The 26,407-nt window shown below is 37.8% G+C and overlaps 1 protein-coding gene across 3 annotated transcripts in view; it reads left to right on the forward strand.

Moving 5' to 3' along the window:
- PIBF1 (progesterone immunomodulatory binding factor 1) overlaps window positions 1-26,407 on the forward strand; it is a 231,449-nt gene that overhangs the window by 191,132 nt on the left and 13,910 nt on the right. Inside the window, exons 16-17 of one of the 3 annotated variants that reach the window (XM_055542632.1) lie at window positions 462-546; window positions 23,641-23,814. In XM_055542632.1, the coding sequence (XP_055398607.1) occupies window positions 462-546; window positions 23,641-23,814 (259 nt within the window). Of the gene's footprint in view, window positions 1-461; window positions 547-23,640; window positions 23,815-26,407 lie in introns of those variants that run through there. The other 2 variants (XM_055542633.1, XM_055542634.1) reach the window with 2 other exon arrangements.

Consider the following 26,407-nt stretch of genomic DNA (forward strand, 5'->3'; position numbering starts at 1 on the left):
GAGACTTCACTTTCACTTTCTTTCACTTTCAAATTATAAAATATACTTTCAGTTTTAAGGATAAATGTTATAATTTGACTTTCAGTGTCTCAAATTTTAATATGGTGCCATATGTACTTTCTTTTTACCTTTTATACAAGTCCCACTTCATCTTTTTACATTTCAGGAGTAACCAGTCATCTTTAAAAAAACACTAATTGTATGCCCCCACTAGGCAGAAAAGTATTCTATGAAAATGTCTCAGTCACATTGTTAGATTGAAAAAATATTCTTATAAAATAGGTAGACCAATGATTGAATCAAACATTGTAGTCACTGATCTGATATCTTTATGAACTATAAATTTAATTTTTCTTTAATTCAAATCATCAAATTTGTCTTTAATCTTCTACAATTTCTTATTTGTTAAATTTGCACTAGTATGACAGTTTTTTTAAACTTGGTGTATTTTTTCCCCCTAGCAATTTAAATAAAGAAAAGTCAGCTTTGCAGCAAATGAAGGATCAAATGGCATTAGATTTGGAACAACTTCTAAATCATCGTGAGGTACTTTTTCCATTTTGTCTTACTTTTTAACACTTTAGGCTTTCTGAGAATCAAATTGGGTTGAGATTATTGGATCCCAGTCTCCCATATTCATTATGAGTTAATTCTTATTCCTGGAATTCCTAATTCTTGATGCTTCCTTATTGCCTTATTCATATCTCTGTCATTGAATTTCCATGTTATTTAATAATCATCTGTGTTACACCTTTCTCCCTATAGACAGTAAATTTCTTTAGTGTACCTCTTGTCTTGTTAATCATTCTGTAGCCAGTTCCCAGTGTACAATATTTGTGTTGAACTTTAAAATCCATAAGTTTTCTTTAATTTCTTCCTCATGAAAAATCTTCTAGACTTAATACAATCCCCATCTTATAAAAGAAGTAAATGAGTTTTAGGGGGTTTGCCTAGAGCCAGATGTTCACTGGGATAACTTCAGTTTTCTTTCTCATTTTTAAAGTCAGATTTATTGAGATATAATGTACAATAAAATTCACCCTTTCTAGCATACAATTCTGTGATTTTTGGTTAATGCACACACTTTTGTAACCATCACCACAAGCAATATATAAGATAGTTTCATCATCACAGAAAATTCCCTCTTGAACCCTTTTCCCCAACTCCAGTCTGGGCAACCACTGATCTGTTTTCTATCCCTGTAGTTTTGCCTTTTCCAACAAAAGGTATTATCCTTTCACAGAATGTCAAATAAATAAAATTATCAGGGAATTCCTGACAGTCCAGTGGGGGTAGGACTCTGCGCTTTCACTGACAACGGGATAGGTTCCATTCCTGGTCCGGGAACTAAGATCCCACAAGCCAAGTAGTACAGCCAAAAACGGAAATAATAATAATAATAAAATTATTGGTCTTTTCAATCTGGGTTTTGTTCAGTTGCCATAAAAAAGATTCATTCATGTTGTTATAAATATTAGTAATTTGTCCTTTTTATTGCTGAGTAGTATTCCATTGTATGGATATACCACAGTTTGTTAATCCAGTCACAGTTGAGGGTCATTTGTGCCATTTCCATTTGGGAACCCTTAAAAATAAAGCTGCTGTACACTGTTGTGTATATATTTTTATGTAAATAAAGTTTTCCTTTTCTCTTGGTAAATATCAGGAGCAGGTCTGGGTCATGTGGAAAGTGTATGTTTAACATTGTAAGAAACTGCCAGACTGTTTTCCAAAGTGACTATGTCTTTTGCATTCCCACCAGCAACAAGTACGAGTTCCAGTTGCTCTGCATTCTCACCAACAGTTGGTATCATTAAGCTTAGTTTTTTAATCCATGAATTTTTTCCACTGTACTATCACTGCCTTGTCTTAGCCACGTTTTTACCATTTAGCAGTCCTAACAGAGAAAGAAATGCTCAAAGCACATCATTGGTTTATGAGTATCCTGAAGACATATATGTCTGGAAATATATTTCCATATCTGGAAAAGATATATCAGGTATTTGGGAAGAAATTATTGGAAGGAAATTATTGAGAGAGATGAAGCAAGGAATATTCCTAGAAACAACTTAAAGATACATATCCTAGAAATAATGTCAAGGGAATTGGGAGACTGTCTTTATCTTAGAAATGGCCTTTGGAGTGAGTTCTCTTAAAGGTGTATTTTATGTGATGGGTGAAAAGGATAAGAAAGTATCCCTGGGCTAAATTTTAGAGATGATTTTTAGGTAGATAAGTAGACCTGACAACAAGTTACAGAGTAGAGAAATTTCTGAAGATATTTATTCTTTTTTCCGACTTTCAGCATTCCAGGCCTTATCTACTATTACTTGTGTCTTAGGATTCTGATTTCAAATAGTTGTTGCCTCACTGTGGAAGCCAGATTTATTCAGTATGTGTATCATAACAAAAGTTTTTAAAACTGAATATTTAAGAAGTACTAGTTACAGAGGTCCATTAAGTCATACATACCAAAAAGCTTTTTTTCCCCAAAAAAAGCTGCATAATAGATAATGTATTTAGAATGGCAAGTCTCATTTGAATTTAGAGAATTATGCTCAACTCTGAAAAATATATGAAAGCCTTCATTTATATATTTTGTATGTCACACTTGGAATCACATTATTCATGAGTCCAAATAAAAACTATAAGTTTTAATAGTGGGTTGAGACTTGAGTAGGTTTAAAGGAAAATATGTCTTAACATAAAAATTAACTACTAGCAAGGTGAATTAAGTTGACAGCTACCACATGGCATCAATAAATTTTGCAAGGATACACATCTAATTAAATAATTATCAATTAATTTGCATGCATTTGAGATTTTATTTTGGTATATAAATAATCCAACATTATAACTTTTCTTTATGCCAGTCAAAGAAAAGTAGCTTTTCTTTTTCCCCAAAGCAAAGTAAAAATTCAAGTTTAATGAAACAAATCTGATATAAGCTTGTAATCTTTTCTAAGAAATGGTTTAAGGAATTCCCTGATGGTCTAGTGTTTAGGACTCCGCATTTTCATTACCAGGGGCCTGAGTTCAATCCGCAGTCTGGGAACTAAGATCCCACAAGCCTCCTGGCCAAAAAAAAAAGAAGAAAGAAAGAAACAGTTTAGCACCAACTTGCATCACGTGTACAGCGTGCATGCTCAGTCACGTGTGACTCTTTGCAACACTATGGACTGTGTCTCCCCAGGCTTCTCTGTCCATGGGATTTTCCAGGCAAGAATACTGGAATGGATTGCCATTTCCTACTCCAGGGAGCCTTCCCAACCCAGGATTCAAACCCACATCTCTTGCATCTCCCAAATTGGCAGGCAGATTCTCTACCACTGCATTACCTGGGAAACCCTTAAAATGTATGCAGACCCAAATGCAAATACAGAAGGCTTCTATGGAAAGAAAATAGCCTGTAACCCAGGAATATGCTTGACCATTCCTTTGAACATTTGCCTGATGAAACAGAATCTGCAAGATTGATTTATTCATTTTATGACTCTGAGGGTGACGTGTCCAGAACACCCAGTAGATAAGAGTTGAATAAGAATGACTCTGATAAGTCAGATTTATTGAAAATGAAAATCAGGACTGAGACTAAGGGGAGGGCAAGCAGTCACCGAGGGCACAAAATAGTGGAGGTGCCCCCTCTCAGGGGCATGCCCAGTGCAGGGCTGGCAGCTGAGAGCTTGCCTCACCCTTGTCAGGACCCTGTGAAAATGATCTAGCATGAGTCATTGATTCAATCAGCCAAATTTTCTTAGTTTAAATAAGTGATTCATAAAGAGACCAAATGAACATTTAAAGTGTTTCATATTCTTTTTTGCATTGGACATGTCTTGCTTTAATTTTATAAGTGATGTTACTTAGTTGTGGTAAGGCTGTGTGTGTGTGGTGGTAATACAAAATGAGATCCCCACCTCATTTACATAGTTATCAAATGTGTGTTACATGAAAAAAAGAAAATGGGTGGGATAGTCCTGGGTTGACGATGCTAGGATAGGTGAGGCATGGCCACAGGGTTTTTCTTTTCTGTATTGGTCTTAGCTCAAAACCTCATTCACATTAGTAGTTCAGTTGTGGTCTTAAGAATTTCCAGGAAGGATAAAATCGATAGTGGTCTCTTATTCTATCAGTTTTTAGAATTGATACATTCAAAAGCATCGTATGTATTTGGAAAGTGTATTGGGTGACTTTTATTCTCATCTTTTCTTTAGAGAAAGTATATTAACCTAATAAAAAAATGTTAAGAAAGGATTGTTATCTAGTCTCTCAGTTGTGTCTAACTCTCTGTGACCCCAGGGATTGTAGCCCACCAGGCTCCTTTGTTCATGGGATTTCCCAGGCAAAAATGCTGGAAAGGGTTGCCATTTCTTCCTCCAGGGGATCTTCCTGACTTGGGGATCAAACCTACGTCTCCTGTGTAGCTGGCAAATTCTTTTCCACTGTGCCACCAGGGAAGCCCTACTGAGCCTGCGCTCTAGAGCCCGTGAATCTCAACTACTGAGCCCATGTGCTACAACTACAAAAGCCTCTGCACCCGAGAGCCAGTACTCTGCAGTAAGAGAAGCCTGAGCGCCACAGTGAAGAGTAACCCCTACTCCCCACCACTGGCGAAAACCCACCCACAGCAGTGATGGCCCAGAAGAGCCAAAAATCAATCAATCTTATTAAAAAAAAAAAAAAGACAATTTAATGTCATGATCCCTGCCTTTATAGAAGATCAGAACAAAATCTGGTGCCATTTCTCTTTGTTTTGTGAAACTTTAGGGACCTACTAAATGCTTCCATTTATATTATATAATTTAGTGTTTGCTGCTGTCCCCTGAGATAAGTATCGTTGTCCCTACTTTTACAGATGAAACTGAGCTGAGTAACTCATGGTTAAGTAACCCAACCATGATTACATACTTACTGTTAAAACTTTTTTTTTTTTTCTGAAACAGAAGCTTATGATCCTCCTTAGTCTCATTTAGACAAAAATCTCATGATGAATTATTGTTTGCGTGAGTTCCAGGAAAATTTTTGCCACTGTAGATGAAGCTATATGCTTTTTTTTTTTTTTTTTCCCAGAAAATGAGAACTGTGTCATTTAATGTGTTTCCTTTTTGTCTTAGTTGACAGAAAACTCAGAGCTAAATATCTTATCCAGGTGTTGTAATCTTTTTCTTTTCTTTCACTTTTGATGCTTCAAAGTAGCTTTCTCTTTATCTTTCAAGTGGAATGAAATCTTTTTTACCCTTCAATGCCTCCATTTATACTAAGACCTTTTATGTATTAAAAATATAAAATATAAATCTTAAATAATTAGGTTTTTAAAAATATAAAGGAAAAGACCGACTAACATGACCTCACTTTTAGTTAACAGTATCAGGGCTTCAAATTCAACATTCAGTTTTGAGTATAAGAAATATGATTCCTTAGAATGACTTTTCTTATTTCATCATATGTCCTTAGAATCTGAGCTTTCAAGAGCAGGAAAAATATCTTTAATCAGCTAAGTATCTAGTAAAATACTGAGCATAATTTTAAGAAATGGATGTAAAAGCTCTTTTTTAAATTCTTTAAATTCTAACTGTGTTAGGGACAGTGGTAAGAGCTCCTCTTAGGAAACGTTTCAGTGTTTTATTGAGCAATAGTTGGTATCATGAGCTTAAACTGGTGATGTTGGGGTTCAACAAAAATGAACCAACTTGAAAACTATTTAGAATGCAGAATCTCGGAGCTTGGTGATTGATTGGATTTAGGGAATGATGAGAGAAGGAATGAGAATTGATGCCTGGGGTTTTGGCTTGTGTCCTGGGTTTACGGTGATGCTACGAAGGCCGTAGGATGAATAGGTTTGGGAAAGAACTCAAGAAAATATCTAAGTGGATATATTCAGTAGAGAGTTTGAAATGTAGGTTCTGGAGTCCAAGGAAGAGGACTTTTCTAGAGCTAGAGATTTGAGAGTCAAAGCATAAATACGGTGTGTACACGGAAGCAGATAGAATGAACTAGTGAAGGTGTGTAGAGTGAGAATAGAGAGGGGCCTAGGACAGAGTCTTGATGAGTACTAATAGTTTAGAAATAGGCAGAGTGAAAAAAGCTCACACTAGAGTGAGGAGTGATCAGAGAAATGGCAGGCACACCAGGAAGAGTGGATCCCTAAAGCCAGAACCATTCAGTAGGGAGGAGGTTGGCAGCAGTGGCTTCAGCTGCCAAAGGGCCAGGCCAAACAAAGATAAAAAAGAAAGTGTCATTTGGATTTTTAAAAACGCTAAAACAAAAACAAAAACAAAAGCTGTTTCAGTGGTGCTAAAAGGCAGATTGCAGTGAACTGGTAAATGCATAGAAGTTGAAAAATAATAATAGAAAAAATAGATAACTCTCTGAATAAGGATTGTGGCCATGAAATTAAAAGATGCTTGCTCTTTGGAAGAAAAGCTATAACAAACCTAGACAGCATGTTCACAAGCAGAGACATCATTTTGCCAACAAAGGTCTGTATAGTCAAAGCTGGGGTTTTTCCAGTAATCATGTACAGATGTGAGAGTTGGACCATAAAGAAGGCCAGGTGCCGAAGAATTGATGCTTTTGAATTGTGCTACTGGAAAAGACTCTTGTAAGTCCCTTCAACTACTGGAGCAATTTGGCCACATGATGCAGAGAGCCAACTCATTGGAAAAGACCCCAATGCTGGGAAAGATTGAAGTCAAAAGGACAAGGGGATGGCAAAGGATGAGATGGTTAGGTAGCGTCACCGACTCAATGGACATGAATATGAGCAAATTCCAGGAGACAGAACAAACTCAAGGAGCCTGGCATGCTGCAGTCTGTGGAGTTGCAAAGAGTTGGACACGATTTAATGACTGGACAACAACTGTTTAAGAGAATATAAGGTGGTCAGGGAGGGAGCATGAGATCAAGGGCTTTTACCTTCCTAAGTTAGAGAATATCCAGCCTAAGTGGTGATAGGAAGGAGCCAATCAGAGGGAGACACTGAAAGTTCAAGAGGATGAGCAATTGAGCAAAAGTACTGGGAAAGAAATCCAGGATGAAATGATGGGATTTAACTTTAGATAGGAGGGGGCACCTTTTCCATTTTGAAGAGGAGAAATAAAAACTATGTTAAAAGTAACTTAGTAGGTTCAGTGGCAAGAATTTAGGAAGTTCCCATCTAATGCCTGTTTTCTAATGGCAAGACAGGTGATAGGATCAGAATTTGTTTTTTTATTTATTTTTGACGGTGCTGGGTCTTCTTTGCTGCATGCAGACTTTCTCTAGTTGCAGTGAGCAGGGGTTTTTCTTCATTGTGGTATGCAGGCTTCTCATTGTGGTGGCTTCTCTTGTTGCAGAGCACAGGCTCCAGGTAAACAGGCTTCAGTTTACCCTTCAGTCAGCTTGGAGGCTCACTAGTTGCGGCGCACGAGCTTTCGTTGTTCCACGGCATGTGGAATCTTCCCAGGCCAGGGGTCAGACCTGTGTCCCTGCATTAGCAGGCAGATTCCTATCCACTGTACCACCAGGGAAGTCTCTGTTGATTTTTTTTAGCCATACCGGACAGCGGTATGTGGGATCTTAGTTCCCCAAACAGGGATCAAACCCTTTCCCCCTGTAGTACAAGCACGGAGTCTTAATCACCAGACCACCATGAAAGTCCCAGGATCAGAATTTTGAGAAAAATACAAGTTTGAAATAGCTGTATAATAAATGAGTGATGTGTGTTACAGACATAACAAATAATTGCCAAGGTGAGATGTCATATGTTCATTGTTGTACCATTCTGTGTAATTTTTCTCTAGCAGCTTACACTCAGCATGCTAGGTGCAAACATGGAGAAGGTAGGCAGTTGGTCTGATCCAGAATTACAAATGTATATGTTCAGCTCTCATTAACTTGTAAGACTGGAATTATCTTTATATTCTTTATGTCACATATTTTGAAATACTGTGGGAAAATATAGCAATCGAACAGACAAGATAGCTCTGCTACTTAGTAACTATGGATTCTTAAGACAATAATTTAACCCCTCTAAACTCAGGATTGTATGAGAATTCAACAATGTAGTACTTTTCTGACATATGACAATAAGTCAGTAAATGTAGGTTCCTTCCCTCTTTTCCATCCTTTTCAAGAAACAATTCAAATGTTATCTATTCTTTGAAGCCCTTCATAACTCAGCAAAGAAAAACTTAAGCTTTTTTAAATCTCTTTCCCACAACTCTAAAAATATTTGTATTAATATTCCTACCACTGTATAGCATAATTACACACGTGTCTTGCCAATGAAGTGCCTAGTTGTTCTTTGTGTGTTAGCCTTTAGCACACTATTTAGCACATAGTAAGTATTCAGTTGGACTTCCCAGATTCAGTGGCTCAGTGATAAAGAATCTTCCTGCCAATGCAGAAGATACAGGTTCAGTCCCTGGGTGGAGAAGATCCCCTGGAGGAGGAAATGGCAACCCATGCCAGTATTCTTGCCTGGAGAATTCCATGGACAGGGGAGCCTGGTGGGCTGCAGTGCATGGGGTCGCAAAGAGTCAGGCACGACTGCACAACTGAACATACACACACACACATGTGCAAGTATTCAATTAAATGTTTGTTAAACTGTAATCTTTTTCAGTCTTCAATAATCATTTCACTGAGTGAGTGTGAGTGAAAGTCGGTCGGTCATGTCCGACTCTTTGCAATCCCATGGACTATAGTCCATGGAATTCTCCAGGCCAGAATACTGGAGTGGGTAGCCTTTTCCTTCTCCAGGAATAATTTCACTAGAAGCTGTCAAACAGAGGGCTTTAGAAACCAACCTTTATTTTTTTTTTTTTAATTTTATTTTATTTTTAAACTTTACATAACTGTATTAGTTTTGCCAAATATCAAAATGAATCCGCCACAGGTATACATGTGTTCCCCATCCCGAACCCCCCTCCCTCCTCCCTCCCCATTCCATCCCTCTGGGTCGTCCCAATGCACCAGCCCCAAGCATCCAGTATCGTGCATCAAACCTGGACTGGCAACTCGTTTCATACATGATATTTTACATGTTTCAATGCCATTCTCCCAAATCTTCCCACCCTCTCCCTCTCCCACAGAGTCCATAAGACTGTTCTATACATCAGTGTCTCTTCTGCTGTCTCGTACACAGGGTTATTGTTACCATCTTTCTAAATTCCATATATATGCGTTAGTATACTGTATTGGTGTTTTTCTTTCTGGCTTACTTCACTCTGTATAATAGGCTCCAGTTTCATCCACCTCATTAGAACTGATTCAAATGTATTCTTTTTAATGGCTGAATAATACTCCATTGTGTATATGTACCACCGCTTTCTTATCCATTCATCTGCTGATGGACATCTAGGTTGCTTCCATGTCCTGGCTATTATAAACAGTGCTGCGATGAACATTGGGGTACATGTGTCTCTTTCCCTTCTGGTTTCCTCAGTGTGTATGCCCAGCAGTGGGATTGCTGGATCATAAGGCAGGTCTATTTCCAGTTTTTTAAGGAATCTCCACACTGTTTTCCATAGTGGCTGTACTAGTTTGCATTCCCACCAACAGTGTAAGAGGGTTCCCTTTTCTCCACACCCTCTCCAGCATTTATTGCTTGTAGACTTTTGGATCGCAGCCATTCTGACTGGTGTGAAATGGTACCTCATAGTGGTTTTGATTTGCATTTCTCTGATAATGAGTGATGTTGAGCATCTTTTCATGTGTTTGTGAGCCATCTGTATGTCTTCTTTGGAGAAATGTCTATTTAGTTCTTTGGCCCATTTTTTGATTGGGTCATTTATTTTTCTGGAGTTGAGCTGTAGGAGTTGCTTGCATATTCTCGAGATTAGTTGTTTGTCAGTTGCTTCATTTGCTATTATCTTCTCCCATTCTGAAGGCTGTCTTTTCACCTTGCTAATAGTTTCCTTTGATGTGCAGAAGCTTTTAAGGTTAATTAGGTCCCATTTGTTTATTTTTGCTTTTATTTCCAATATTCTGGGAGGTGGGTCATAGAGGATCCTGCTGTGATGTATGTCAGAGAGTGTTTTGCCTATGTTCTCCTCTAGGAGTTTTATAGTTTCTGGTCTTACGTTGAGATCTTTAATCCATTTTGAGTTTATTTTTGTGTATGGTGTTAGAAAGTGTTCTAGTTTCATTCTTTTACAAGTGGTTGACCAGAGTTCCCAGCACCACTTGTTAAAGAGATTGTCTTTAATCCATTGTATATTCTTGCCTCCTTTGTCAAAGATAAGGTGAGAAACCAACCTTTAATATATTCACGTGCTCCCCCCTCATACATATATATTCGTGGAATATAATATATCTGTTTCTAAAAGCTGAACTTCGGACTTCCCTGGTGGCCCAGTGGTTAGGAATATGGCTGTCAGGACAGAGGATGTGGGTCCGATGGTGCGTGGTGTTAAGATTCCATATACCGTGGAGCAGCTGGGCCCTTGCGCCACAACTGCTGAGCCCAAATGCCCTAGAGCTTGTGCCCCACAACATGAGAAGCCCATACACCACCACTAGAGAGTGGCCCCTGTGAGCCACAGCTAGAGAAAGCCTGCCAGCACCAATGAAGACCAACCACAGCCAAAAATAAAATAAATAAAATTTTAAAAAATAAAACTTGAACTTCTTCTACCCTTTCACCCAGTGCACTTCTGTCAATAATCTCTCTCAAGGTCCACAAGCATTTCAGTTAGTATTTAACCAGAACTTAACCAACCACTTCTTAGTAAGTGCCTAGAATGTGCAAGGCCTCACACTTACCTGAATGTTGGCCTAACTCCCACGGTTCCAGATAACTTGCCTCTTACTGTGATCTGTGTCACTTAAAAAAAAAACAAAAAAAAAACCTGCAGTTAGCCAGGTTTCTGCAAAATGAAGTCACGGTATAATTATCATTCTTTTATGGTATGTTTATGTTCCAGGACTAACTCCCATGTTCTTTGTGATTTCTCGGAAAGTTTCAGGGACGTTTCGGCATCACAAGTGCCCCTGAGGCAATCCACTTCATAAAGGGCTCAAACAAATTACATATTTCTATATGTGTGTCATTCTTTTTGGTTCATACTTAACTATTTTGAAATTTTCTTAAGAATACCTTTTTACATGTTTTTCTTAGACACCTATGTAGTTAAATTTTACAGTCAGAATAGTCATCATGACTTAAAAAAAAATACTGTGTGGGTAAGTTAATTTTTCTTTAAATGAAGATGTAATTATTTCTCAGATTGATACACTTCTCATCATAGTGTGCTCTTCAAGTTCAAATTTGTTTTTGATTTCTGAGATGTAAAAGAGTGTTTTAAAGGTAATTATTATAGTGGAAAGCTAAAACATATATAGTATAAGTCATATTTTCCCTATAAAATTTGAGAATGCTTATTTTTTCCACATAAGGGTATATGAATTTAGGTCTGAGGAAATTCAGAGAGTAAAGTATTGCAAAAAATACTCATTGTAAGTGTTGGATTTAAATATACTAGAAGTATGACTAAACTAAACCTACTATGTAAAAGTATAATAATATAACTTCTTCCTACCAAAATATTTTAATTGTTTTCAGCCCAATTATGTTATAATTAAAATATCCAAAGAGCCCTGTGATGGCCTTATACACACTTGACAGAAGCAGCAACTGAGTGTTTCCTCTCCTCAGTTTTGAATTGCCTAAAGACACACCTCTTTTGTTTAAGATTATCCTCTGTAGACCTCCATGTTTATGTGGACTTGAACTAAACTTAACAGAACTAGGTCAGATTATTTTGATTTTCACAAGTATCTTGGCTTCTTTTTTAATCTTTTCATCATCAGGTTTAAAATTACAAATACCCCTGTTTTGTCCTGCAGGTAAAATTCTGTCTTGAGTGAAACATTCTATCTCACCATAGAAATACCTTATTTGTGTACATATGCCCTTTTAACATTTTTTGCATCACACTTTCACATCTATTATGTATCACATAGACCTTTCTTTTCTAGTTTTAGGTTTGTTTTGTTTTTTTAAAGAATGAAATGTGTATTTTTCCCACTACATTTTAGAAGTTTGGTATGTTTCCTTTTAAATAGTAAGTACACTTCTCTGACCTTTTTTTTATCAGTAAGGAACAAGTAAATGACCTCTTGCTATCATTTCTAACCCTGTGTTTTTATGACTCTTAGGATAGCAGCCGTTTATAACAAACTAAACAATTCTTGGGTATAAGGACACGCATAAAACAAACTGCAAAGCTATTAAAATAAGTCTCTGGAAATATGTGTTGGCCAGGAGAGAATATTAACAGTGAAATGAGATGATTATGGTCTTCTTTGGCAGTATTTTAATTTAAACTTAGGACATCTATATCCTGTATCAAGTTGCTGACACTGAAGGAAGACTGGGAATATGGAGAAGTTCAGGTACTAGAGTGAGTCACACTCCAGACACCGAAGAGTCTCAAAGAGCCTGGAGTCTGAAATTAATGATGGAAATCAACAAGAATTTGCATCAAAACCTACCAGATTATACTGAAATAATAAAAGCCAGAAAGCAGACAACAGCTAGATGAATCCTGGTACAGAAGGAAAAGCCAGGTACAAGACGACATGTATACCAGAGGCAAGGCCGTTAGAAGTCCAAGGTGAAATTCAGTAATCAGATGAATGAAGGGATCTGCACAAACCAATCAGAACAGAATTGAGGTGCCCACACTTCTGTTCTGTCATCAGTGGCAGTAGCCTACTTCAGTGTGTAATAATGCTAGCTTCCTCTACCTGCCTCACTGTTGAGGATGACCTTAAGATTATATCCAAGTTCAGGAAAGAATGTTGTTAGTGATTAGTTATGTCCCCTAGGCTATGACAGCACAATCGTGTCTCATTTACCAAATCCTTGAGCTCTCAGTAAGCTTTCCATGGTAGATAGGGTATGACTCCAAAAATATTTATCATCTGAAATGCATTAGAATAAGGAGTTGATAAGCCTTATTCTTCTCTGCTCTGGCCAGGACTTCATTCTGTTCTAGACTTAAAACTTTGAATACTTACTAGGAGGTAATCAGAGGAAAATAATCAAGATGATAAAAGAATTCCATTCAGCCAAGAGAGATTAAGGGATTTGGAGGTGTTTAGAGAAGAAAACTGAAGCTTCGATACTTTGGCCACCTGATGTGAAGTGCCACCTCATGGGAAAAGACCCTGATGCTGGGAAAGTTTGAGGGCAGGAGAAGGGGATGACAGATGGGCAGATGGACAGATGGTTAGATGGGCATCATTGACTTAATGGATATGAGTTTGAGCAAACTCCGGGAGATAGTGAAGAACAGGGAAGCCTGGCGTGCTGCAGTCTACGGGATCACAAAAAGTCAGTCACTACTGAGCAACTGAACAACAGGGTAGAAAAGATTTAGAGAGATACAAGAAATTCGAAGTAGGCATGAGAAAGAGGCAGAAATAGACTTGCGATACATCTCTCCAAAGGCTGGAATTAAAACCTAAGGGTAGACATTATATGGAGACATGTTTGGTTTGCTTTGTGTGGTTGCTGTTGTTGCTTTGTTTTGTTTTGTATAGAGGTTAAATAACTTGAAGGTCCCTTCCAAACCTGAAATTGTGACTGTCAAAGGCCTTGATACAGAGCATCTGCATTATTGTGTAAATAATGAATTTATTTGAATTCTAATTTGAATTGCTTTAAATTCATTTGAATCCTGATTTCATTTCTTAATAGCTAATGAATTTGGCTGTATTTCTTAAAATCTTCTAAACCTCAGTTTGTCTTGAGAATTGCAGTAATATCTACCTCTTGGTATTTAACAGATTAATTTTTTTTTTTTTTCAATTCATTGGGCGTGTGCTGGGTCTTAGTTGCAGCACATGGGTTCTTTGATCTTTGTTTGGTATGCAGGATCTTTACTGGCAGCAGTGAACTTTAGTTGCAGCATGCAAGGTCCCTGACCAGGGATCAAACCCAGGCCCCCTGAATTGGAAACACAGAGTCTTAGCCACTGGACTACCAGGGAAATCCTGAAGATTACATTTTTGTGTAAAATACATACTGCAAAGCCTGGAACATAGTAAATACCACATGAATATTAATTTGCCAGACAAAAATCTGTTTTGTCTATTGTTTAGAGTGTAGTGGCATTGGCATTCAAGGTATATTTTACCTTCTTCAAAAATTATATATTGAGTGAATTGAGAGAGTAGCATTGACATATATTCAGTACCATGTGTAAAATGGATAGCTTGTGGGAAGCTGCTGTGTAACACAGGGAGCTCAGCTCCGTGCTCTGTGAAGACTTAAGAGGAGTGGGATGGAGGGGCAGGCTGGGAGGGAGGCTCCAGAGGGAGGGGATATATATGTATGCTTACATACACACTGATTCATGTTATACAGCAGAAGCTAACACAACATTGTAAAACAATTATACTCCAATAATAATAAACTTTTTAAATCATACATTGAGATGTGCTAAAAATTTGCTTTGATAATGATTTTAAATTGTCTTTGGGCACTTAGAGTATCAATAGATAACTTTGAAATAATTTTGCTTTTTCTTTTAAACTATTTTGTTAGATGTGATGATGATATTTTGGGTGTTGTTTTTTTTTTAATCCTTATCTGTTAAAAATCTCTACTGAAATATTTACAAGTGAAATGATCTGAGGTCTGAAATCTGCTTTCAATTATTTCAAAATAACTGGAAAGGAAGTAGATAAAAACAATGTTGACAGAACATTATGGCAGTTCCTCAGATGATTAAACATGGAGATACCATATGGCCCAGCAGTCCCACAACTAGTTTTATACTCGAGAAATGAAAACATGTCTACACAGAAACTTGTACATGAATGTTAGATGTTAACAGCATTATTCATAGCAACCAAAATGTGTAAACAACCCAAATGTCCACCAGCTGATTATGAATGGATTAAACAAAATGTGGGATAGCTGTACAATGAAATATTACTCAGTCATAAAAAGAAATGAATTAATAGTAGATATATAACATCATGCACCTTGAAAACACCACGCTAAGTGAAAGAAGCTGGTCACAATGGACATACATGTTCCATTCATTTGAAATGCCTTGAACAAAGAAATCCACAGAAATAGAAAGTCAATTAGTGGTTGCTTGTGGCTGGTAAATTGAGGGCAGGATGAGATAGTGGAGTGATTCCTAAAGGACTCAGGGTTTCCTTCTGAGGTGATGGGAAGAATTTTTTTTTACTTTATACTTTAAATGGATGACTATATTGGCAAGTGAATTATATCTCCATAAAGCTGTTTTTAAGAAAAAACAATTTATTGCCAAAATGTTGATAATGGTTAAAGTCAAGCAGTAGAAAATGGGGACTAAAAGTTTCCAAAATAAAATGTTTAAATGCTCTTTCAGAAGTAGTTTAAACCTCCAATATAGGTATGTACTTGGTTTAGAACAGTTCAGTTCAGTTCAGTCTCTCAGTCGTGTCCGACTCTTTGTGACCCGATGGACTGCAGCATACCAGGCTTCCCTGTCCATCATCAACTCCCAGAGTTGACTCAAACTCATGTCCATTGAGTCAGTGATGCCATCCAACCATCTCATCCTCTGTCATCACCTTCGCTTCCTGCCCTCAATCTTTCCTAGCATCAGAATCTTTTCAACTGAGTCAGTTCTTCACATCAGGTGGCCAAAGTATTGGAGTTCCAGCTTCAACATCAGTCCTTCCAATGAATATTCAGGGATGATTTCCTTTAGGATGGACTGATTGGATCTCCTTGCAGTCCAAGGGACTCTCAAGAGTCTTTTCCAACACCACAGTTCAAAAGCATCAGTTCTTCAGTGCTCAGCTCTTTTTATAGTCCAGCTGTCACACCATACATGACTACTGGAAAAACCATAGCCTTGACTAGACGGACCTTTGTTGGCAAAGTAATGTCTCTGCTTTTCAATATGCTCTCTGGATTGGTCATAACTTTTCTTCCAAGGAGCAAGTCTCTTTTAATTTCATGGCTGCAATCACCATCTGCAGTGATTTTGGAGCCCAAAAAAATAAAGTCTGATACTGTTTCCACTGTTTCCCCATCTATTTCCCATGAAGTGATGGGACCAGATGTCATGATCTTAGTCTTCTGAATATTGAGTTTTAAGCCAACTTTTTCACTCTCACTTTCATCAAGAGGCTCTTTAGTTCTTCACTTTCTGCCATAAGGGTGGTATCATCTGCATATCTGAGGTTATTGATATTTCTCCCAGCATTCTTGATTCCAGCTTGTGCTTCCTCCAACCAGTTTTTGTCATGATGTACTATGCATATAAGTTAAATAAGCAGAGTGACAATATACAGCCTTGACATATTCCTTTCCCAATTTGGAACCAGTCTGTTATTCCATGTCCAGTTCTAACTTGCTTCCTGACCTTCATACAGGTTTCTCAAGAGGTAGGTCTGGTGATCCGGTATTCCCATCTCTTACAGAATTTTCCACAGTTCATTGTGATCCACACAGTCAAAGCTTTGGCATAGTCAATAAAGCAGAAATAAATGTTTTTCTGGAACTCTCTTGCTTTTTTGATGATCCAGTGGATGTTGGCAATTTGATCTCTGGTTCCTCTGCCTTTTCTAAAACCAGCTTGAACATCTGGAAGTTCACGGTTCACGTACTGTTTAAGCCTGGCTTGGAGAATTTTGAGCATTACTTTACTAGTGTGTGAGATGAGTGCAATTGTGTGGTAGTTTGAGCATTCTTTGGCATTCCCTTTCTTTGGGATGGAATGAAAACTGACCAGTCCTGTGGCCACTGCTGAGTTTTCCAAACTTGCTGGCATATTGAGTGCAGCACTTTCACAGCATCAACTTTTAGGATTTGAAATAACTCAACTGGAATTCCATCACCTCCACCAGCTTTGTTCATAGTGATGCTTCCTAAGGCCCACTTGACTTCACATTCCAGAGTTTCTGGCTCTAGGTGAGTGATCACACCATCGTGATTATCTGGGTCATGAAGATCTTTTTTGTACAGTTCTTCTGTGTATTCTTGCCATCTCTTCTTAATATCTTCTGCTTCTGTTAGGTCCATACCATTTCTGTCCTTTTTTGTGCCCATCTTTGCATGAAATGTTCCTTTGGTATCTCCAATTTTCTTGAAGAGATCTCTAGTCTTTCCCATTCTATTGTTTTCCTCTATTTCTTTGCACTAATCACTGAGGAAGGCTTTCGTATCTCTCCTTGCTATTCTTTGGAACTCTGCATTCAAATGAATATAACTTTCCTTTTCTCCTTTGCTTTTCACTTCTCTTCTTTTCACAGCTATTTGTCAGACTTCCTCAGACAGTCATTTTGCTTTTTTGTGTTTCTTTTTCTTGGGGATGGTCTTGATCCCTGTCTCCTGTACAATGTCAGGAACCTCTGTCCATAGTTCATCAGGCACTCCATCTATCAGATCTAATCCCTTGAATCTTTTTCTCACTTCACTCACTGTATAATTGTAAGGGCTTTGATTTATGTCATACCTGCATGGTGTAGTGGTTCTTCCTACTTTCTTCAATTTAAGTCTGAATTTGGTAATAAGGAGTTCATGAACTGAGCCACAGTCAGCTCCCGGTCTTGTTTTTGCTGACTGTATAGAGCTTCTCCATCTTTGGATGCAAAGAATATCAGTCTGATTTCGGTATTGACCATCTGGTGATGTCCATGTGTAGAGTCTTCTCTTGTGTTGTTGGAAGAGGGTGTTTGCTATGACCAGTACGTTCTCTTGGCAAAACTCTATTAGCCTTTGCCCTGCTTCATTCCGTATTCCAAGGCCAAATTTGCCTGATACTGCAGGTGTTTCTTGACTTCCTACTTTTGCTTTCCAGTCCCCTGTAATGAAAAGGACATCTTTTTTGGGTGTTAGTTCTAAAAGGTCTTGTAGGTCTTCCTAGAACCGTTCAACTTCAGCTTCTTCAGCGTTACTGGTTGGGGCATAGACTTGGATTACCATGATATTGAATGGTTTGCCTTGGAAATGAACAGAGATCATTCTGTCATTTTTGAGATTGCATCCATGTACTTCATTTCAGACTCTTTTGTTTTGGTTTAAAACCAGGTTGGTTTTTACCTCAGGTTAGCTCAGGTAAGAAGGATGCACAGAATGCTGACCTGACTGCCAGATACATTGTTATTCCTCTAAAGAGCACTTCAGTGTAACCTCCAGTGGAGCACATGTTTGCATTATACTTCTTAGAGCTATTTTCATCAAGAAATGCCATCTATGTGTCCCCTTGCCAACATGTTTGCAGAGTTTACAACTTTCAGCCATCTATTGGCATCAACCATGCAATACTCTTAAGCAGCTGCTCTGCAGTGGAGCTCTTTTAATATGCCACCCTCTATGCAAATAGTTTATACTAAATGACCAGGATATGTGCGTTCACGTTCAAGAGAGTAGTTTATCTCCTTTATAGAGAGTGTTTGTACAGTCATCATCTTCAACATCTTCACCATCTGGAAGCGTTATAAGAATGTCCTTTACTCTTCCACTTAAGGAGTAGAGTACTGCAATGTGGTTTTTATTGTTTTGTTTTATTTTTATATTAAGTTACAATCATATAATTGGATGCAGTTCTACATTTGTTCATTTTAATGAATGGTTCCTTCATTCCTGAAGTTATGGTAATTTTCTTACGTGTTTGATATACTAGAATTATAAGATATATCCTATTAGGTTTTTGTAGATCACTAGAAAACGTATCAGAACTAATGAATATTCTTATCAGTCAGACTGCTATAGAAGAATGTTTAAAGGTCTCAAACAAGTGGTATATGGAAAAGAGAGTTGAGGCAGGGTACTTTTGCTGTACTTGAATTTTATAATGAATGAGTAATGATTCTATGATTTTTAAAAAGCAGAAATTAAAAGAAATATTTTGACAAATGACTTTCTAAATTAATGGAGCATTTGCCAGGAATTGACTAGGACTGCCAAAAAGAAGGGTCCCTGAATAAGATATTCCACATTTTGTAATTTTGGATAAGAGAGCCTACTTTCCATCTGAGGACCCTAGAGTGAAACCTGCTTGGCAGATTTTCTTGTCCGCATATCCAGCTATCTCATTCAGATGAATGGCCCATAGCAGCAAAAAGAAAACATTTAGTCTGTTTCTTCATTCATAAATTGGGGCACACAACCAAAGACTGTCAGAAACTGGAAGAAAATTAATAGCACAAGAGGGAAAAAAAAACCACACACACACAATAAACAGAGGGACTGACTCTTCTCCAGAGAAAACAAAAATTCTGTGACAGAAAAGAACTTGCAAGGTTTTGTAATTAGTTTCTTCAAAAAGATTTGAGAAATTAGTATTTATAGAAAATAAGCAGCGTATGGAAAAAGTTTCTGGTGTTTTCAAAAAATGCTGAAATCAAAATCATGTAGTTACTATAAGTAAGTTAAAAATGCCAGTAGAAGGATGTCAGGAAAAGTGAACAAACTCTCCTAAAACTTTGAAAAAGGTAAAAAGACAGAAATTTACAAGGAAAAGGTAAACAATATTGACAGTTCTGAGAGAAAGAAAATACTTACAAAGAAATCAACATTAGCTTGGCAGCATAGTTCCCAGAAATCTGACTTTAGAAAACAGAGAAGTAATACCAGCAGAGTTCTGAGGACGAGTATAGTACTTTACCACAGTACCCCCTCATGAAATTACTAGATTGTTTGCAATCAAATGACAAAAAGAGAGAGAGAGAGACAAGAAATAATGGAACATGCCAAGATGTGCAATAAAAGGAAATTTCAGAGTAACAACTTTGCATCAGTCTTAAAATCAGTCAGTACAAAATTGATCCCAGCAAACAGTATGATTAAGACGCTAGATAATCTTAGGTCATGTGGGGGAAAAGGCATTTCCATCAATGAGGAGAAAAAAGGCAGAAACTCTTTAAGAAGAAGGGGAAAGATCTCTGTAAGAAAGTCAGGGTTGCTATATTTAAAATGGATAACCAACAAAGACCTGCTGTATAGCATATGGAACTCGGCTCAGTGTTGTGTGGCAGCCTGGATGGGAGGGGTGTTTGGGGGAGGTTGGATGCACGCGTATGTACGGCTGAGTCCCTTCGCTGTTCACCTGAAACTATCACAGCGTTGTTTGTTAATCACCTATGTGTGCGTGCTGTCGCCTCAGGCGTGTGGGACCCTTTGCGACCCTGTGGGCTGCAGCCTGCCAGGCTTCCCTGTCCTTCACCATCTCCCAGAGTTGGCTCAAACTCATATCCATTGAGTTGGTGATACCCTTAGACTCAGGAAAACTGCCCACCCTCACAATAGAAGAAATGCAAAATAAACATACCCAAACACTTATGAGACTGGCAAAGATCCAAAAAGGTAAGACAAGCATACATTTGATCAGTCTGGAAGCTGAAGCTTATTGAATCAGAGTAGATTTCCTAAGTTTACACAGTTAATAATCCTGTCCGGAATAGGTGAGTCTTTGACTTCTAACCGAGTACTGAAATATTTCCACTACCTGTGCTTGGCTTTCTGTGTGCTCAGTCTCCAGTGGTGTTGTCAATACTATTTGACATTAAGTGGAATTTTCTTTGTTCGAATTTACCATTGATATAAAAGAGACCATCTGTATGAAAACATAATAAAACTGCATCTTATTTTGGTGTCCATTGTAGCTGTGTATTATCCTAATAGGAATTTTGCAGAATTCTGTTGCTTTTTCAGTGTTCTTTACTTAGATTTCAGAAGCTGTGCTAACATTTAATGTATCAGATGAACAGCCGTGGTACTGTGACAGCAGCCTCGGTTGGGGTCATCCTAGTCTAAAAACCTGTGAATTTCCCTTCTGTCTCCTGACCAGCATCAGAAGTGATCTGTCAGCTGTAATTGTTCCTATATGAGCAGCAGGTGAGGTCAAAGAGAAACAAAAGCATGACTGCCTCTTGGACTCTCAGGAGCCAAAGCCCTCTGCCTGGTATCCCCGCTTCCCCTTTGTTTTCTCCCTCCTCATCCTTACCGTCTCCCCCTTCCCTCCCCTCAGAAGGTATGATTCCCTGGACCCTATTTATCTGTAGAATAGTGTTAGGTTGTATTGGAGGAAATTTTTTTCTCAATATTTTATCTCCATGCCAAGGTACAAAAGGTATGACTAGTAAAAAGAGGTTCTTTCAGATAAAAAATGTTCCTTTGATAGGTTGAGAGACCATTATCTCCCCTCTCACTTCTATTTACCGCATGGTAACTAGAACAGGAGCTGAAATCTACCATAACACCAGACATATTTTACATTAAATCAATGGTACACACTCCACTATAGGGAAGCATATAAATGAAGTAGCATAGTCTCAAAAGCAATGAGTCCTCAAAAGGCTCAAATATCAGGGACTTTCCTGATGGTTCAGTGGTTAAGAATCCACCTTGCAATGCTGGGGACAAGGAATCAATCCTTGGTCAGGGAACTAAGATCTCACATGCTGCAGAGCAACTAAGACAGGACACAGCCAAATAAATAATTTTTTAAATAGTATATCAGACTGGCAGTTTCTGAAGGTAGACACATCCTCATGTGCGTTGGCCAAGCCAGCCCCATTCCTGCAGAAAAGAGAGGATTCTGGCATCGTTTCTTCTAGCTCCTCTCTTGGCCCTGTGAGTTACTAAGGCTTTGTGGCTTAAACTCAACAGCTCTGTTTTAAAATACCCACTCAAGCTAGATGGTTCTAAATAGAACTAATGACAGCCAGAAAAAAAAAAGGCCTGTAGGAACTTGCTGTGACACAGAGCTGATGTCTATAAACAGATTAGTAGAAGGAAGCAGAACATTTTCTATCGCTGTAACTTTTGTGTCTTGGCACAAAGATGAAATAAAATCATAGGAGAAAATTACCTCCAACAAAGCCTACCACTGTTCTACAGAGAATAAGGTAAAGAAGACTTTAGTCTGCCCTCTCTTCATACAATTGTGTTTGATCAAATCAATTTAGTAATGAAGCATAAATATCCACTAGTTAGTGTGCGGTGCTAAAGGTTTGACTACGGGGAAAAGAAACAACAAAATAGATGTAGAAGAGAGAATGAGGGAAATTTTTTCTGGGTTTTTCAAGTTCAGCATAACTAATCCTTAATTCAAACAATGACTGATAGACCTAACTCAGGTTTTCATTTGTAGAAGAGGGAGTAATATGTTTTGTTTCGTCTTTACTGAAGTATAGTCAATTTATGATGTTTCAGGTGTAGAGCAGAGTGATTCTGACTCCCTGTGCTATACAAGTTGGTCCTTGATGTTGATCTCTTTTATATATAGCAGTCTGTATCTGTTAATCCCAAATTCCTGATTTATCCCTCCCCCCACTTTCCCTTTTGGTAACCATAAATTTGTTTTCTGTCTTTTAGTCCGGGAATAACACGGTTAAAGAAATCCTGAAGCTATATTAAACTTATTGTTTGGACTGCTGATTAATAGACAAGAAAAAATTTTTTCAGACTTTTTCCCTTGCATCTTCATGCAAGATTTCAAAAAAGGCTGGTAGGATAGTTTAAGAGGTAGAAGAGAAAAAGTTAAGTACCTAAATAATCTGTTTATCAAGTATGTGTAGAAAAGCTACCAGGGGACGTAGCTATGCCCATGACTCCCAAATTTGTTAAAGTCACCTGGGGATCTTTAAAAATTTCAGAGCCAAGGCTACACCCCGGTTCAATTATTTCTCAATCTCTGAGGGTGGAACACAGGCATCAGGTTTTTTTTTTAAGCTCCACAGGTGATTCCAATGTGCTGAAAAATTTGAGAAACACTAAACTATGGAATTGGAGAAGGCAATGGCACCCCACTCCAGTACTCTTGCCTGGAAAATCCCACAGACGGAGGAGCCTGGTAGGCTGCAATCCATGGGGTCGCTAGGAGTCGGACACGACTGAGCAACTTTACTTTCCCTTTTCACTTTCATGTATTGGAGAAGGAAATGGCAACCCACTCCAGTGTTCTTGCCTGGAGAATCCCAGGGACGGGGGATCCTGGTGGGCTGCCGTCTATGGGGTCGCACAGAGTCGGACACGACTGACGTGACTTAGCAGTAGCAGCAGACTTTGGAATAATTTTTTTTTGAAGTACAGTTGATTTATAATACTGTGTTTGTTTCAGGTGTACAGCAAAGTGATTCAGTTATACATGTGTATTTTTTCAGAGTATTTTTTCAGAGTATTTTCCATCATAGGTTATTATAAGATATTGAATATAATTCTCTGTGCTATACAGTAAATCCTTGTTGCTGATCTCCTTTATGTATAACAAGATAATACTATTGTATGTGTCTCTTAACCCCATACTCCTATTTATCCTATTTCTCCCTCCCCCTCTTTCCCCTTTGGAATGACATACTTATCTTTTAACAGTATTAACAACTATGAGATTTTTGTGCATCATTATTGGAGAAGGCAATGGCACCCCACTCCAGTACTCTTGCCTGGAAAATCCCATGGATGGAGGAGCCTGGTAGGCTGCAGTCCGTGGGGTAGCTAAGAGTCGGACACGACTGAGCGACTTCACTTTCATTGAACATTAATATGTAGTTATTTTCACAACTTTCCTCATTTATGTAATGTAATTGTTTCAAATGTTTTTTCTACTTCAAGAATAAAAATAAATGTTTTAACATCAACATCATGAGTTCTGCTTGCTAAAATCATACTTGTCTTCCTCTTCTATTTTCATGTATCAACAGGAATTGGCAGCAATGAAACAGATTATCACTCACATGCGTAGTAAGCGTTCCGAGGACAACTTACGTTTCACTAAAATGGAATCCAAAAATGTGACAGAAAATCAGAAATCAAAGACTTTGAATGCGCCTAAAGAACCTGAAGACAATGTATTTATACCCAAGCCAACACTGTTTGTAAGTACAACAAAAATTTAGGATGTTAGTCTTTAGTTTTCACTAAATGTATTTGACTTAAATATCCTTCCTCTCACTCATATTGATTGGTTTCAGACTAACTATAATCATTTTACGAAAGGGCCTTGAAAGATCTGTATTAGTCCCTTTTCTAGTTAACATATTGAACTTGCCCAGTAATTAGCATTAATATAGCACCTTCCATTCTCCAGGGACAAATTTTAAACGAATCAGAAACTCTTGATTTGACTGGTTTACAGCATGATCTCTCAGTTTTTCATTAGGATGTAGCTGACATCATACCTCTTTTGAAGGATTTTCTCTTATATATAAAAGAAAGTTTATTATAGAAAAAAGAGAAAATGCAGATAAGCAAAAAGAAGTTTGTTTTTTGGGTTTCTTGTTTGTTTGTTTGTTGTAGTTTTGGCCATGCCTCTCGGCTTACAGGATCTTGGTTCCCTGACCAGGGATTGAATTCCAGCCCTCAGTAGTGAAAGCACTGAGTCCTAACCACTGGCCAGCCAGGGAATTCCTGTTTGCATCATTTATAAATTTACATAAGAATAAAAGGGATGTAAAATATCACCTATCCCCTCGTATTTGTAAAATAATATATTTTGCTGTAAGGAGTTTTCTTGTAAAGTATAAAACCAATCATATTAACATAAACCAAAAAACTGAAATGCATTATTAGGTTAAAATATATGTACACAGAAAGTAGTAAAAAAAAAAAAAACTAAGAAATTAGAAATATTTGGATTGAAAGTAGAGAAAATAAATTATGAAATATTGAAAATGATGTTTTAATAATAATGAGAATTTAACAGAGTCAAACTAGGAGTAACTTTATGAAATAATTCACTTTACTTCAACACGGTTACCCCTCCATGCCTTAATTTCTCAGAAGAGGCATGATTTTTACCATCTGAGCATAGAGACTCAAAGCCAGAAAGATTTTCTGTACGATATTCTGAGTCAGTGAGTCCCCAGAATCTTAAACTTTTTTCAACTCCCTAGATGATTATAATAATCGGTCAAGTATGGGAACTTCTGATCTAAGCTGTTTCATTATACATTCAGAACATGCTACTCAAGATCAATGAGATGTGAGAGATTGGTGATTACATAGTTCAACCTCCTTTTTCAAAAAAATGACAGAGTTACAATCTAAATGAAATAAGGGATAATTATCATAAGGATCTATGTAGCAATAGACTGAGCTAACAGAATGGAGAAAACAGGAAATCTAGATTGACCAGCCTGGGAACAAGGCAGCTCTGTGGATTTCCACACTGAGTCCATGGATCTTTTCCTCCAGTGGTACCTTGGCTTCTCGCTGTTTCTCTCCTAGTGTCTGCTCACTGATGGTTTCCACTTCCTTATCCACTTGCTCACAGTTCCTTGTCTTGAGACGTGTTTCTCTGCATCCTTTCCCTAATCTGCTCTCTTCTAACTAGTTCTCTCTGTATTTTCCAAAAGCAAGAATTGAATGGGCACAGTTCCTCCTTATTGGGGGATGGATACCTCTTGTGGCAAGACGTGTTAAGGTTATTAGCCAGCTACTGAATGGTTGCCCTTACTAATGACCAGGGATCATCTGGTACCAAAGAAAGCTGCCTAAGGCTGTTCATTCAGAAGGGCTACGGCTAGGTAGGTTCTCCTCAGAAAGTCAGCTAAGATTATGGCAGACATTATGGTGTGTCTGTTATTATAGTCTACAAGAAGAGAGCAGACTGAACACATAAATGCTAATGGGAAATGTAGCATCGGATGAAAACCCCATGGTACAGCCAAATACATTAAGCCTGTCACATGCTCTAGTCTGCTTTTCTGACCCTTCTCTGTTTCAAGCGACGTACTACTCTTTCTGACCCTGACCTCCTACATGTCTGATTTTAGCTGGGTAACCTGATTCTGATATCCTGAAATCCTGACTGTCACCCATACAAAAGTAACAGATTTCTCCAGGATGTCAAGATAAGGTTTTGCAAAGAGAAGACAGATAAGATTTTAAATATAAAGTCTTAACTGAGTAGTTTTTATTTCCTCCTTTATGCTTATCTGTATTTTCTTTTTTCTACAATAATCTTTTTCTTATATACTAGAGAAAATGTTTCAAAAGAGGTATAATCTCAGCTACATCCTAATGAAAACTGAGAGCTCACGCTATAAACCAGTCAAATCAAGACTATGTTGCTAATAATGTAGAATTTGGAATGAGAACTGACCGGGTCACCTGGGGCAAGTCACTAAAATGCCCTGAACTGGTTCTTATCTGTAAAATTAGGAGCGAGATTACATGATATAAGGCCTGGACTTCTTTTATACTAGCATCCATGATCATCTTAAAGCATCATAATTTCTACAGTTACTGAGTATTTTCAATTTTCCATAGCAATGCTTTTCTTACGCTTTCTCGGATCTTGTTAATAGGAATTTATGGTGCTAATATTTGAAAGTAAGATCTAACCATTACATAATTTTATGGTTCTATAGCTAAAATGGAACATTTCTAATTTACTTCCAGATCCTTTGGCTGAAATTATTTGCTGTTGGTATTTTTCCCTAATACAAATTCAGTATTTAATTGGAT

Source organism: Bubalus kerabau, chromosome 12 (assembly GCF_029407905.1).
Source record: "Bubalus kerabau isolate K-KA32 ecotype Philippines breed swamp buffalo chromosome 12, PCC_UOA_SB_1v2, whole genome shotgun sequence".
In the NCBI taxonomy this organism is placed as follows: domain Eukaryota; kingdom Metazoa; phylum Chordata; class Mammalia; order Artiodactyla; family Bovidae; genus Bubalus; species Bubalus kerabau.